The sequence below is a fragment of the Diuraphis noxia genome, unplaced genomic scaffold (assembly GCF_037042655.1).
Source record: "Diuraphis noxia isolate RWA-SAM2 unplaced genomic scaffold, SU_Dnox_SAM2 contig0001, whole genome shotgun sequence".
Classification (NCBI taxonomy): domain Eukaryota; kingdom Metazoa; phylum Arthropoda; class Insecta; order Hemiptera; family Aphididae; genus Diuraphis; species Diuraphis noxia.
The window spans coordinates 94,277,971-94,294,034 of record NW_028301711.1 but is presented as its reverse complement, the minus strand read 5'-3'; the positions used below and the strand labels follow the sequence as shown (position 1 = coordinate 94,294,034).

The following is a 16,064-nucleotide window of genomic DNA, read 5'->3' as shown; positions in this document are numbered from 1 at the left end:
TTTATAGCATTTCTGAAAAATCTAATACTAAATCAGGCTTAAAAAATAGCTCTCTTAATTTATAACTTACTACAAGTACTACAAAAGATATTCTTAATCTCTCATGAAGGACTGGTTGCTAAAATAAGGATGCCAACTCCACTGCTTCACATTGTACTTCCAATTCATGGGATTTTATAAATTTTATATGTTATATATATTTTTTAAATAATTTTTGCTTTTAGTCATCTGGTTAACGATTGGAGTAGTATATCGAAAGAATATGATAATGATTAGTAATTGTATTAAACATTTAAAATGTATTTACTTTCTAACAAAAATTATGATCATTCATAAATAGGATGAAAACTAAAATCTGATAAGGATTTTAAACTAAAAAACGATTTTAATATTGTTGTTGTTTTCAGAAATGTCTTAAAAATTTTAACTTATTGGTATTCAAAATACAAATTGGCTGTGAGAACAATTAATGAGGAGCCTTGTATTTTATTTTACATCATTTACATCATTAATACTATTACAATATATACATAATTGTTTGATCTCACGGTTGTCAAAATGTTAAGCTCCGTTAAGCACATTTTACGTACACCTACCACTCTATCTATTTTAGCCCTTGTATTTAGTCGTCATCACTGTTATGAACATTGCTTTTCCTCATTAAGTTTATTATTTCCGTCATTTTTTCAATTGTTGATTGTTTTATTTCCACAATTTTCTCTTTTTCAGATATTTGTTCACTGTTGACACAAAAGTTAAGTTAATTTATTAATAATAATAAGTATAAGTATTAACAACCTTTGAATGCAATCGAAATATATGAATAATTATTTAATTAAATGTAAAATCTTATGCATAAATGTAGATATAGCCATATAGATAGGTTCACTCCAAATTGAAACGAAAAAACAAAATTACAATAATAATATTATACTGCCTATAGCCTTACCATTTTTCGATAATTGTTTTGTTATATTTGTCTGTCAGTTGTAAATTTTTAACATTTAAACGTTGATTTTCGATTTTGAGATTCTCTATTTCTGATTCAAATTGTTCTCGAACATACGTATTAATCCAACAACCAGCTCTAGTTTCCCACTGTTTTATTTCATTTCTCAATTCAACAATATCGTCGTTTAAACGGTCGATGGTGATCTTATAGTCCTGGTTTTCAAGTGTCTACAAGTCAACAAATGTTATTTAGGTATAGGCATAAATATTGTTTAAAATTTGGGGAGGCTGATAACTTATTTAGTACGAATTCTTATCACACATTTCCCACCAATTTACCCGTTGTTAACATGATCACTTGGTTCTGGGGGGGCTATAATTGCGTTTATGGGTATAGGTAAATTATATTATAGTTGTACACAGATTAACTTAATGAAAAATGTATTTAAATTAACAAAGATATCGAATAATTTTAATGCAAATTTACGATAAATATTGTTTACTCATACCAAACGTTTGACCATCAATTCGAATTCCAAAGTCATATCTTCCCTAAAATTAACAAATACATATTTAACACACTATAATATACCGTCAAAATAATTAATCTCACATGAGTTTAATTTGTTTTTGTTGTTTAATATTTAAGTCAGATTGTTCACTTAACCGCATAGAACGTTGCACAAACTCGGTTCTCTTTTTTCCAACCTCGGATCTCAATTCATTCAATTTTTGATTAGTTTCTGTATATCTAATACAATTTTATATAAATTAATAAAATATAGTATTATAGTTTTATCAATATTTTACTTATTTTTAAGTACAATCATTTCCTCTTGAAACATATCCCTCTCTCTAGAAACCTCAATAAAATCATTTTTATACTTGTTTCTCTCCTTGAACAAATTTTCAATCCTTGTGGTTTTTTCAGAGTCTGTTTTTTTAAAACTATCTACTGTATTACTTAAATTCTCTATTTTGGAGTTTAATTCCGAGGCTTGTGTAACCATAGTTAATAGTTCTTCATTTTTTACTCCTAAATCATATTTTTTATTTTTTATATACTATTATTTTTAATTATCTAGTTTTAATGACGAACCAAGTTCCAAATTCAACAATCTTTTTTCATTGGTCATATTTTTCAAATTAACATCTTGTTGTTCTAATTTATTTTCTTTTTGTTTTAAATCTATTTTTAAGTGTTCTAAATCATTTTCTAATTGATCCATACTAATTCCACACGTCTGAATTTCTTTATCGTGTCTAATTTTATTCAACTGCTCTTGAAGAAATTCTACCGTGTTTTTACTCTTTTCCAATTCATTTTTTACATCCTTGTGTTGCTCCTGAAGTTCTTTAAATAATGTTTGGTAGCTTTTTTTCGTCTTCAAAATTAAAATAAAAACTTCAACATGTAAACGTATACACAATTATAGGTGTACCTACGTAGGTACCTACGTGTATTAATACATGCGTTTCTTAAAGTCATTAGTCATATCATTATAAACTAACATTTTTATTTACGCTTCATCAATTAACAATACAGGTACTCATTAGTTAAGTACCTACCTATAGTATATAACCAGGTATATTTACCAAATTGTCAGACCTGTCAATTAAACGTTTCTTAAATTCACTTTGAGATGACCTTGGATTTGATGACATCGGCAGATGATTTGATCCTGGACTCTTATAATATTTATGACTTCCTAACGAATTTTGAGACATAGTACAAAAATAACTTTTTTCCTCGGTATACGTATTTTTTTTCTTAGTGAATATTTTAATTGTGGGTCTGATTGGTGCAGATTCCTGTTCTAAAATTACAGTTTAATTAAAATATAATTTTATATAATTAATTTTTATTTCAGATGATTACTCACTTTTAACTGATGAAAGGGGCCTTTTAGATTTATTTTTAATAACGAGATCGGGCATCGTGAAATAGTTGAATTTTTTTCCTGAAAATCTTAACAAATAAAATTTAATGAAATTTAAATAAAATTATGCATTCCTCAACACATGTAGCACGAATATTTATTATGTGCTAAATATTTAGCATTTTTAAATTGTTATAATAATTTACCATAGTAACGTAATAATCAATATAGTTATGTCACTATACTTAAGTACCTAACTAATAAAAATATTTTTGTATACCCAAAGTTTTTAGTCACCATATATTTTTTTTTTTGTCAAAATGATAATTTGGTTATTAATAATTGATATAGCTGGAATATTATACCAACTACACATAGACGCAGGGAGACGTGCTCGATAAATTGTCGTATGTAAACCGTGGTTCGGATGACCGGCCGACACTGTATAATATTAACATCTCATTAACGACATGTAATAATATAAAAGTGTAAAGTACATCGGCCAAACATATTTTTAACTAAATTATGCAACAATAAATTATATAACGCTGTTCGGTGAACAACACGCCCGGCCACGGCCATCTCTTGATCATTACTTTTTCTTCGCTTCAACGGGTAACATCATGGCAGAGTAGCGAAGAATAAAATCGCCGAGGGCGTCTTCGGGACGACGCTCAACGGTCCAGCAGCAAAGAAGATGGTAATATGATTTTGTTAACGTTGTACATACAACACACACACACCCACACCTTGGCCGGTGAATTAATATTATTAATTGTTAAAATAGGTTTTGACACTTTTGGTGTTCTTTAATATTATAAAATATGATCGTTCGTATATATATACTATATTCATATATCATCATTATTTATTTATTCATACACTGGTAACCAATATTCGGAGCCGTGTTTGGAATTGGCATATCGTCCAATTCCATATTATTATATTCTATTTTATATTTATCCGTTATGTTTGTTTGTTCGGTGGCCTTCAGTTGCGGCCAAGTTTTTATGCCGTATGGCTTTTCTTAGCCATAAATTAAAATTTTATTTTCCGGTATACATTAAAAAACCAATCACCATAGCTATGTTTTAATTTTTTCCCTTTTTCCGATTTAGTTATTTATTTATATAAAGAAAATCCCGCATGCTCCGATTTTCGAATCTCGGCTGTGGGTTGGCGACCTATACCAGCCTCGTCAATGTACACTCCACGCCGAATCAGGGTATGGCCTCGTGCGAGTTGTTACAACTATCTTAACAAAAACATTCCACAATATACCTAGATTAAAATAAATTTATATTTAATAAATTAGATTTCCATAAATATTTATTATAACCAGAAAATAAAAAAATTGTTTTAAGTATAGAAAATTCAAATAAGTTTGTATAAACAGAAAAATATTGATATTGAAAAAGTGCCTAAACCTAATGTACCTAATTAATAACAATAATTTATTTATTTTTATACACCTACACATATTTGATAAAGACTGAATAAAATAACATATTATGATAAAAATATTAGAAGTTAGGTACTTAATTAGTTCTTTATTGCGAAAGAATTCTATAGTATTTTATTTATTTTCTTAAATCTTAATGTCATCTAATAAATGTGCAAAATTAAATATAATATATATACGTATAGGTAATGATTTACTTATTATATGAATTATGAATATCATATTATCATAATTCATAGTTATAATTACAGTAGGTAGGTACATTACAATAAAAATTAAATTATTTCTAATATTATTTTTAAAAATATTTAATTTTTTTCCATGATTTTGAAAAAAATGTCCTCTTTTATTGTCAACCATAAAGGGACTGGGGCTAATATATATTGCTCGCATACGGCGTTTTTAGTGGGGACCATAAGTGTGTAAAGGAATATGCAGCTGCATACCATGATGAAGGTCCCTGAAGCTCTTCTACGGGAGAAAACAGACCATGGAAAAACAACTGTTTTGTGCAAGAAAGATAATTAGTTCGTATATTAAAATATTTATAGTTATAACCTTATAACAAATGATTAAAAACTGGGGAAAGATATCAGACTAACGGCAGTGATAATGTTTGATTCACGTTTAAAATGATAATAAGGTGTTAGGTGATTGCTATGCTAACCACGAATTTTTAGCGGTTTCACGGCCTTATAATATACTAATTACTAGCTGAATTACCCGTCGCATGCCAGGCGATGGAAATTGTTTATTTCGTTCCGTGTCACATTTAATATTCGGCACGCAAGAAGAACATCGAAATATTCGATTAAGAGTGGTTAACTTGGTGGTAAATAATTGGGATGTGTACAAAGATTTTGTCATTGGGAGCTTTCTTATAGACTACCTAGTACCTATTTGGCTATTTATAATTCTAATGATTACGAACATTTTATGAGCCTAGATGGCGAGTATGCTTGTCACGTCGAACTTGAATGCATTAGTCGTCTTTAAAAAAAAAATAAAATGTATTATTTTTTTTTTACCGTAACCCGGCAGCGACGGGTAATTCAGCTAGAAATAAACAATTTCCATCGCCTGGTATTGGAATTAATTGATATTCCATTTTTCGACGACGATTCAGACGACGACACTACAACGATAACTGTTCAACAACAGTAACAATTATATTATACAATTATTCAACTATTTGTTTTTTTTTTACCGTGACCCGGCAGCGACGGGTAATTCAGCTAGGTAGTATAATCATAAGCGTGCGCACGGGGGAGGCAGGGGAGGCGGCTGCCTCCCCAGCGAGATTTTCCTCTACACCAAAATATAATATTATACCTACCAATTGGGGAAAATCGGGTGGGGGGATTGGAGTCTGGACCTCCTTAGCTAAGGTATTGCCTCCCCTGCCAAGAATACCTACGCACGCTTATGAGTATAATATAATAAAGTTGTAAAAAGATGTGTGAGTGCACACGGCAAGCAACGCGCGTCGCTATATGTAACAATAGCGCAAACTTCCAATAACTTCCAATAACTATTTGAATAATTATTTTTTTGGACTTTTCTCTTTTGATGGCTCATTTACACACCGAGTACTTTCGTTTAAAAAAAAAAAATCGTGAATATCGGCCCGGTAGAACTTCACAAGAAATCGCCTCACGTTGTAATAATATAATAAAGATGAATATCTATAGCCGTGGCGGCTTTCATCATACCGCATTATTGCACTAGACTAAGATTTAGTCCGTGGATGTCACTGATACATTTTACTGATAATCGTCCTATGCAGTAGTGCGGGCAGGTGTAAATCATAGAGTATTACTCTATGGTGTAAATAGTGTAGATGAAACATAGTCTACCCTAATCAGTAATCACTGTTATATAAAGATAATACAATATTTATAATACGAATGATTTTCATTATAAGTTATAATACTTTATTTTATTATAATTAGATTTAATGTTTTTATATACTGCAAATTAAAATTAAAACAGTTAAATAAATTTAATAATACACAATTCTTTGCGAATACTTCTAGCGACAATATAATGCAAATGGTTTAATTAGGCTATATTTTGTATTTTTGTTATAAATTCGAAATCATTTTGTCCACTATTAAACTATTTAAAATACAAAACTGGATTATAATTACATTTTACTAACTATTTGACCCATAATTGAACACTAATAGTTTAAGCGTTTCAATGTTGTTCCTTCAACAGAATCTTGAACATCATTTAATACCCTTTAAACAGGAATCAGTATAGATGGTACTATAGCAGAGGTTCCCAAACTTTTCCCACTCATGGCGCCCTTTTAGAACTGATTGTTTTCTCATGGCGCCCTTAATAAAATGTACGACCTTTTTTTCATCGTAAAATATCGCTATTTATTTTTAGACCAGATAACATAGTCGGCAGCGAGGCACAGCCGTGGCTCCCCTGACAACACACCGCGGCGCACAGTTTGGGAACTTCTGTACTATAGTATTATATAAAATAAAATAATAAAGCTATACTTGCCAATTTTGATCGATCAAAACATTGCAATAAAATTATTGAATTATTTACAAACGAATCAAAACCTATGCAAACTGAAGATATGAATACAATAAACATAAAAAATAAAATTGAAAAACAATCACGTTTCTTCACTAAACATAATACAAACAATTCAAACATCAACATGTTTTAAATAATGTTCATTCATATTATGACGATCATTCTTATGGCGTTAAAAGAAAATTAATTTCTTAATTGTTGAATTGTACCTTTTAAATGACGACCGTAAGTGAATTTTTTCGAATTGTATATTATTAAATTTATTTAACTATTTTAATTTTAATTTAGCGATAAATAAAACCATTATGATACTTATCGTGAGAATGATAAGGCGCACGTGCTCCTGGAGCTCGTGCGATTATCAATGCACTGAGCAGTGAGTGCAAAAAACTGGCGTAGTGCATTGAGGTGAAACATGAAAAAAGTCCACTCAGTGAACATTAATCTTGCCGATCGAACATAGAAATATGCACTGATGCAGTCAGTCTGGCCGTTCAGGTAACGCACCTTAATTATTAATCATCAAGTATTTACGAAACAAAATACACACATTCGTATTTTGCTATGGTATTAATTACAATATTTTTTCGATTGAAAAGTTGGATATTTCAATATTTTGTGTGTTGTGTATAAATATTATCATAATTTTACATTTCAGGGCGCAACAGTGACAGCCTTCTGCATACCCTGAAAAAAGGGCCTATGGTGGGGACCAATAATAATTGTCCTTCATCCCCGATCGAACACCACCACACGTGTATATTTCATGCGGATCAGAGATAGCGCTCAGCGGCCGACTTGTTAACTATACTACACGAGCCAACAGGCGACGGACCCAAGATCAACAGTTGGATCTCGCCGGCTGAACCTGATAGTGTGAACCTCCTAGCACTTTTCTCTGAAAAACTCCGAACACACCAACACGGCCTTTTCCCGTTGTCTGCTGTCGACGTAATTGTGATGTGAGTATATTATTATTATTATCATTATCGTATTGGTAATTATTAATGTTGTGAACCATTTATTAAGAGGACGCAACACTGACTTTTGTCGACTCCATCTTAAACTATTTACGTAAAATGTATAATTTACAAATTGTAACATGCACAGTTAGTGTATGTCAAACTAACTATAGTGACGTATTTACTTAGGGGTGACATTAAATACAGATCTTCCATAATCATTTTACTATTTTACATCTTAAAAAAATAAATGTTCAAATGGGTATTTCTATACTTGCAGATTATAATTTAATGTTGCTTTGTTTTCAGTGGTCTATAAACCTAGTGCATCGAGCCACCAACTTCACTTGTAATATCATCATCTTCACAAAAAGAAGAACAAAGCTAGGTATTTAAAAATTATTCAATAATTTAAGTTGTCTTCAAACACAATCTACCTAAAAAAAACATAAAATCATACTATGTCATAAAGCTATAAATAAACATAAAAAATAGTTCTATATTTGAAAATATTATAAATTTATAATTTATAGATAGCCGTAGTAATATGAATAATTTGCTAAAAAAATTAAGTTCTTACAATCTAACAATACAATCAATCCAGTGCAGTAATTAGTACTATTTATTAATAAACAATGATTAAGAATTGATTAAGTCTCATTAAATGCTATAAAAATAAGTCATTAAATTTTATTCGAACAGAATATTATAGTTTAAATATAAGTTCAATTTATTTTTATGTATATGATTGTGAAACAATGTAGGTACTAAATACCAGAGGTAGGTACGCGTTTAAAGTATTTTGTATAATTTTGATTAAAATCCCATATATATTTTTTCAGAGTGACTAGGTATTAAAAATTACAATTGTATGTTCTTAAAGTTGTTTTCCAACATCAGGCAAATTTTTGACACTGATATATTTATCTGCGAAGGAATTAAGTATTAGAAAAAATTAATATTTATGTTCAAACAATGAGATATCAATGTTGTTGAAAAATTTGAATATTTTTAATAAATAAATGTGAAAAAAAAATGTTGAAAAAATTGAGGATATTTATGCTAATGAAATTATGCTAAACATTTAAAAAAAAAATAAAAATACTAAATTTCTATAAAAAAAATTCAAATGGATTTCATAAATAGGTATTGTAATAAATTTGTTGGGTAAATATTTAAGTTTGATTATTATAAATAAATAATTAGTTTAACAATTGGTAATTTTTCATGCTATATTATAAAAATTCTAATCTGTCCAATAAACTATATTACAATGAACTAAATTATATTATATTAGTTTATATTAGTTATATCATATTATACACATGAAACAGAAATGTTTAAATGAACTACAATATTCGCTGTAATATTTATAATTTTAACCTGATCTAGCAGTATTAGTTAAATCATTCAAAGCATTAATTTATCCAGAATCTTGTTTTTATTTTTAAATTTAATTAACATTATCATTTAACTATGATTCGAGAAATTTCTCATGAAATTTACTGCAAGAATAAGTTTTCTTTGATTTGATGAATGAGCAAATAATTAGATGATTGATGGTTGTAATATTTTTGCAGCTATATACACACGCGTAGCTGGTGTAGAACAGTATCGCTTGCTTGGTTCATTTTTCTCCATAACATTACCCGGAACCATGGTATTCAATCTATCTAAATATGCGTACCACGCGTGCAGCGATGTCGATAAGCAGTGGTATGACACTGTGCCAAAAAACGTGGTTAAAGTTGACCTTAAGCCATGTTGCTTCAACCTATTAATGTCGAAATCGGTTAGCATCAAAGATGATGTTATCCGACCCAGCGTGAACTTTTGGGCCATGCAGGAGTCCAGTAAAACTGCAGTATGCACGATGGCGGCCACTTTTGGCCACCTCGATTGCCTGCAGATGGCGCACTCATTGAAGTTGGCTGGGAAAAGTAACTTTGAATGGGATGAGGGCACAATCACCGCAGCACAATATAATAAACACTTTGACTGCTTGGGATATTTGTTTGAAAATGGTTGCCCATGGAACCGACGTCGGTACCATAGGAATGGTTGCCCACAATGGCCAAGTTAATTATGCAGCAAAGCGGCTCAGGTGTCCAAGAAATTAAGAGTTTTGCGCGGAAAATATATAAATTTATAAATCATTATTATAAATGAGATCTGTACTATAAAAATATGGTAATTTAATTTTAATTAGAATACATTTTTTTTTTTTTTTTTTTAAATAGTTTTTAATTTTATTAAATTAGTATTATATGTTTTCCTCATATGTCATTACTAAAAGTAATGACTGGTTGCACAATAGGAAGACAAATTATTTTTAAATATTCATTATCTAGCATATTCCTTATATAACTAAAATTTAAAAAAAATTGTCTTAACTAATCTATATCAAATATGTGCAATTATTGTGTATATTTAAAAAAAAAAAAATTAAAAAATACAACAGCATAATTTATAATTAATTAGGTACTTTATCAATATCAATATTTTTCTGTTTATACACGCTTATTTGAATTTCCTTAACCTAGAACTAATTTTTATTTTCTAGTTGTAATAAATATTTATGGAAATTCATATAAATAAATTATTTAAAATTAAAATTCAATCGTGGTGGTTATTTAATAAATTCACATATTTAACATTTTCTAATATTGAAAAAATCCTCTTGGATATTTATTATTTATATTTATATTAAGCTTAAAAAGAGTAAATGTCCGGTGAAAAGAGGATTTTGGATAACCTTACCCACGGATGTGTCAGGAATAGTCTTATTGACAAGTTTTATTGAATAGCCCAAAGACATGCGAAGACCTATGTGGATGTGGCCAAGTGTTATTTACTTTAACTTACTCGCTGAACACACTTTAGTCAAGCCATGAAATAAAAATAATAATTTTTTATTTTGTTAAAAATCTAATAAGAAAGATAATAATAGTCAACATAATTTTGAATCTTCAAAACATAGTACATATGTTAGGTATTTTTATATTCATTGTAGTCACATAGCCACATTGGCACACATTTAAAATTTAACAGTAATTCCATTCTCCATGTATTCTTCTTGGGAATTAGAATTACTTATATATAAACAACTTTATTTTTCTAATTATTTAAATATAACTCTGTGAGTTACCTTACGACACAAACATAGAGTATTATTGTTGATATTTGTATATTGTGTAATTATGTTATTGTTCCTCTTAGATTGTTTACTATAATGTAATATAACAAAAACTTTAGCCACAGCAACCCGTGGCCGGGTCTGCTAGTATATATATATTTTTTTTTTGTTATAAGTTTATAATCGGTTATTTGTAGATAGTACTCACACTCACTAATATGATAAACCAAACAGTAATGTTCACTAAATTTAATATATATTGTATTAAAATATTGTTATTAACTAATTACAAGTCGAATGGGGATATCACAAGTCGAATAACCACAATTTCTCCTCAAACGATTTTTGTAATTATATAAAAAATATTCATCTTGGAAACTTGAAACGTTCTATTATGACATGCCTATGTAAATTATTATTTTTAAAGACATTTTAAAATATTTGGACTAATTTTAATTTATTTACATCAAACGCTAATCAGATACGGTATTGATTTATAAGAATAATATATTCGTACCAATAATATGCATACATTATCATTCAAACATATTTAATTTATAGATTATAAATGACAAATTCTAAAGTAAAATAATGAAAATAGTAAAGACAACTTTTAGTTTTTAAATATTATACAGTAATACTTCATATTTATTATATCTGTATGCGTAATAAGTCCAAAATATACAAATACATTATTTCATTTCATTTTTTACTAAATTATTTTCTGTTAAATACAAATTCTAATCTACATTGACATTTTCAACAAAATCGAGTAGACGGATTTTAATAAATTTTTATATTTACTTGTTGATGAAAACTTAAAATGCATAGGCATGGTCTACTCAGTCTGTCTTCAGATAACAATGGTACCCATGCTATACCTAACCTACCTTAAAGTAAGAATCGGAATAACGTTCTGCTACCATGCATCTTGTAGCAGAAATGGAAGTAAATATTCTCAAAGTAGAGTTTAGATAATTTTCATAATTATAAGTAGGTAGATGGCACCCACGAATTACACAAAATATCGAAATTTAAAGCATCTTAACAGTTTAAATTTTCAAAAAGCAATTGCATATTTTTTCGAATGGCTCAATAAATAGCATTGGTACACAAATTTAAACGAAGACAAACCAAAGTCCAACAGAAACAACGATTCGAACAAGTAAGAAATTAGATATAATATATATAATTATTTAAATTAATATTACAACAGTTTAATTAGGGCTATCCCGTCTCCGGCTGTAACAATAACAATTGATATTTTATTATGATTACTGTGTTATGACGTGGAACTGCGGGCTGATTATACCGCATATATTTTTAGTACACACATGGTAAGGCGGTTGGCAGTGGCGTAGGCATACGCAGTGGTAGGGTTCTGACCCCCCTGAAACTTTTTTCATTTTACACAAAAATCTTATTTACCACCATTTCAATACACAAAGTCCATAAGTTGTTGGTAATTTTTTATAGATACAAATTAAATTGTTAATTTATTATTAATTATAATATGTTATAACTTACCTATAACTAATTATACAAAAACTTGTTAAACAAATTATTTAAATTATTTACTCATGTAAAACCCTAACCGAACTAAAATCCTACGTACCGGCGGTTGAACAGCCTAACAAATTCAAATTATTTGATTTTAAATGCAACCACCTGATGGCTAATACGCGTTCACACTTAGGCGGAAACGGTCACGGTTAAATATTTAAGTGCGTTTGAATTTTAAATTTTTACGAAATAGCGTAACGATAACGATTTATCCTGAAACGATTTTAAATATTTGTTATTATTCAAAAAGTATAAGTCGTAGATACTTGAAATTTTTTTCAGTTATTTAGATGGGCATTTTCTTTACATAATTTAATTTTCAAAATATTTTGACTTTTTTTGAGATATTTATAGATGACTGAAATTTTCAATTTGTCTGAAAATTTTTTTTTGAAGTGTCGATAAAAATTTTTTGGCCCTATCAAAATACTTGAAAATTTAATGCAAAGTTCCTCATAAGTTATTCTTATCGTGATTAAAAAATTATAAGAATACATAGGCACAATTATTTTTAATAAGCGTTTATAGTTCAAATTTTTACGAAATCTGTCGAAAATGCGAAAATTTGCAAGTAATTTTGAAGGTGAAAAATCATAAAATTTTTTGCGTTTATAACTAAGGATTAAAAATACAACACTAAGTTTTCGATAAGTTTTCCTTCAAGTAGCTATAGAGAAAACTCGAAGCATCATTATAGGAAAAATTTTAAGTGCGTTTGAATTTTAAATTTTTACGAAATGGCGTAACGATAACGATTTTAAATATTTGTTATTATTCAAAAAGTATAAGTCGTAGATACTTGAAAATTTTATCAGTTATTTAGATTGGCATTTTCTTTACATGATTTAATTTTCAAAATATTTTGACTTTTTGAGATATTTAAAGACGACTGAAATTTTCAATTTGCTTTAAAATTTTTTTTTGAAGTGTCGATAAAAATTTTTTGGCCCTATCAAAATACTTGAAAATTTAATACAAAGTTCCTTATAAGTTATTCTTATAGTGAAAAAAAAATTATAAGAATACATAGGCACAATTTTTTTTTTATTAGCATTTTAAGTTCAAACATTGACAAAAATTCGTCAAGACCTTGAATATTTTTTTTGTGTTTGTCATTACGTTATGGGGCAGTAAAAATGCTTCGACTTTTAACTTCAGTACCTTGTTTAATCAGAAAGTGAATCTAGTTGATACTTTGGGGGATTAAAAGTAAAAAATCTTAATCTTTTCCTAAATAATCGAAATAATCAAACTAAAAATTAACGGAAAAACAGGAAATTTTACGTACATTCAGTTTTCGACAAAATCGATTTTGATTTTTTATGTAACTTTAAAACGAATGACCATTGGATACATGACGTTTTCACTGAATGTTTATATAAGTACCTATATTCTATCCACCATGAAATTTTTAAAAATGTTGACTCAAGCTTAACTATTCATAAGTATATGCAATTTTCAATCATTATTAGTTTTTTTTTTAAATTAAAATCGATTATTAAAATTTTATTCTTTAGGTATAAAATCTTGAAAATTTAATACAAGGCTCTTAACATATTATTACAATAGCAGTTGAAAAATAAAATAAATTCATAGTTACAATTTTTTTTTTATAAGCATCCAAAGTTTGAATTTTGACAAAATACGTAAAAATCACAAAAATTCACAAATTATTTTAAGCTAGAAATTCATAAAAAATTTTCTTTTTTAAACTAAGATTTAAAAATTTAATATAAGATTCCTCACAAGTTTTTCAATCTTTATCACAAAAAAAATGTCCACCGGAAATGCAAATTAAATTTTTATAAGCATTTGAATTTCAAATATTGACAAAAATTCGTCAAAACCATGAATATTTCCGAATTTTTTTGTAGTTCAAAATTCATAATATTGTTTGTATTTTTATCTAAGGTTATAAAATTTAACACCAAGTTTTGTTTCAAATAGCTATAGAGAACATTTGAAGCGTCATTATAGGAAAAATGTTTTGAGCGTTTGAGTTTTAAATTTTTATGAAATCACGTAATGATAACGATTTATCCTCAAACCAGGTATATGTATATCTATGATAATATAAGGTATTATGAATTATGATAACTACACTAATTGATTAACCATGCCTTATGCAAAATAGCAAAATGTGTCTTAATTGAAAAATAAAATATTTGTTTCAAAATAGAATATATGACAATATTTAAATATAATATATCCTAGACTGACAAATCATCTCCGTTCAGAATCGTTTTTCGTATACAATGACACCTATCATTGCATTCAAATTTATTCCCATCCATTACAGTAACTTACTGTACGTCTGTACAGCAGAGCGACATCCACGACTTACCCGCTTTTTTTAGTTTAAAATTATTATCGAAATATTTGCTATCGGTGAGCCAATAAGTTTACTTTTTGACTATTTTTGACTAAATACATTTTAGACGAGTCGGCGCCTCACTTGCCTCACTCCCAAAACTGTCATTGGTATAATGGTATTAACTTAATACCATTTCAAGTTCATATGATTATTGACAAAATATATTATATCAGTACAGCTGTATAAAATTTATAACATTTCGATTTCGATTAAATACAGGTCAATATATTTTTCTTGGCAGTGAATAAAACAAGTTTCTGTTCGGATTCCTCGAAACGGTAATAATATGTATGACCAGGTTTTGATACAGCAGTGCGTAGGTAAGCCGGTACGTGGCATCTACAACATTCCATTGTTCCCATCTACTACCAAAGGCGTCAGGAAGTCGCACATATCGACATATCCGACCTGCTGATCGACTGAAACGCGACAATGTATACATTCTTTGTGGATATAGTATCTATATGACTATATTACTATATTAGTATATTCAGTGGTTCTCAAACAATATTTCACGTGTTTCCGTGGCGTATTTCGCCCAAAAAATTTTTTGTTTATAGGCATCATTGTACATATTCGAAGTATAAATATATGGCGTTATGGCGTTATGATTAAAACAACAAATAAGAAAAAAACAACTGTGAAAATATAGTAATTTTATTATTTCGAGTTCGATTTAATGTACACCTATATTATTATTATTATTGTTATTATTTTTCACAGGCAATGAATAACGGTTCACGTTCGGTTCGGTTCACGTTCGGTTTCGACCTTTTGGGTTCTTATAGCGAATTCGCCACTCCCACTCATATAATACGTTATTTTTTTCTATGGACGAACGTGTTTTATAATCTCACATCTTCGGCCTGCTCAACTATACCATAACACAACAATAGTGTATTATTTTTCTCACTTTGTGTGTATAAAAGAATGTACCAACAAATGTCTCTCTTAGGCGTCGTCCGTATACCGCAGCCCGCAGGAAGTCGCACAAATTCATCAACAGGCAACAGCATATTATTGTCCACCAACATCACTCTCTCTATCTCTCACACACTCTCTCTCTCACGACTGTCTACACCTAACTCACTATATGCGTATTGTTTGGTAAGGTAGGTATGTGACCGAAAAATCACTCTTGTTAACATCGTCCGTATATATACACCACTATATAATA

At 28.9% G+C, this 16,064-nt stretch overlaps 2 protein-coding genes across 2 annotated transcripts; one reads left to right on the top strand and one right to left on the bottom strand.

The window, feature by feature from the left end:
• Positions 1-604: 604 nt before the first annotated feature.
• Positions 605-3,413, bottom strand: LOC107164349 (uncharacterized). Its single transcript, XM_015512146.2, is given in 10 exon segments — positions 605-740; positions 950-1,179; positions 1,461-1,503; positions 1,565-1,702; positions 1,762-1,987; positions 2,051-2,336; positions 2,548-2,768; positions 2,835-2,912; positions 3,201-3,272; positions 3,329-3,413. Coding segments are annotated over 10 exon segments (1,515 nt in total).
• A 4,261-nt stretch (positions 3,414-7,674) lies between these two features.
• Positions 7,675-9,909, top strand: LOC149062508 (uncharacterized). The gene is made up of 3 exons (XM_089218172.1): positions 7,675-7,814; positions 8,124-8,202; positions 9,395-9,909. The coding sequence occupies exon 3, from the start codon at positions 9,472-9,474 to the stop codon at positions 9,895-9,897; it is 426 nt and encodes a 141-aa protein (XP_089074298.1). The 5' UTR covers positions 7,675-7,814; positions 8,124-8,202; positions 9,395-9,471; the 3' UTR covers positions 9,898-9,909.
• The last annotated feature ends 6,155 nt before the right edge of the window (positions 9,910-16,064 follow it).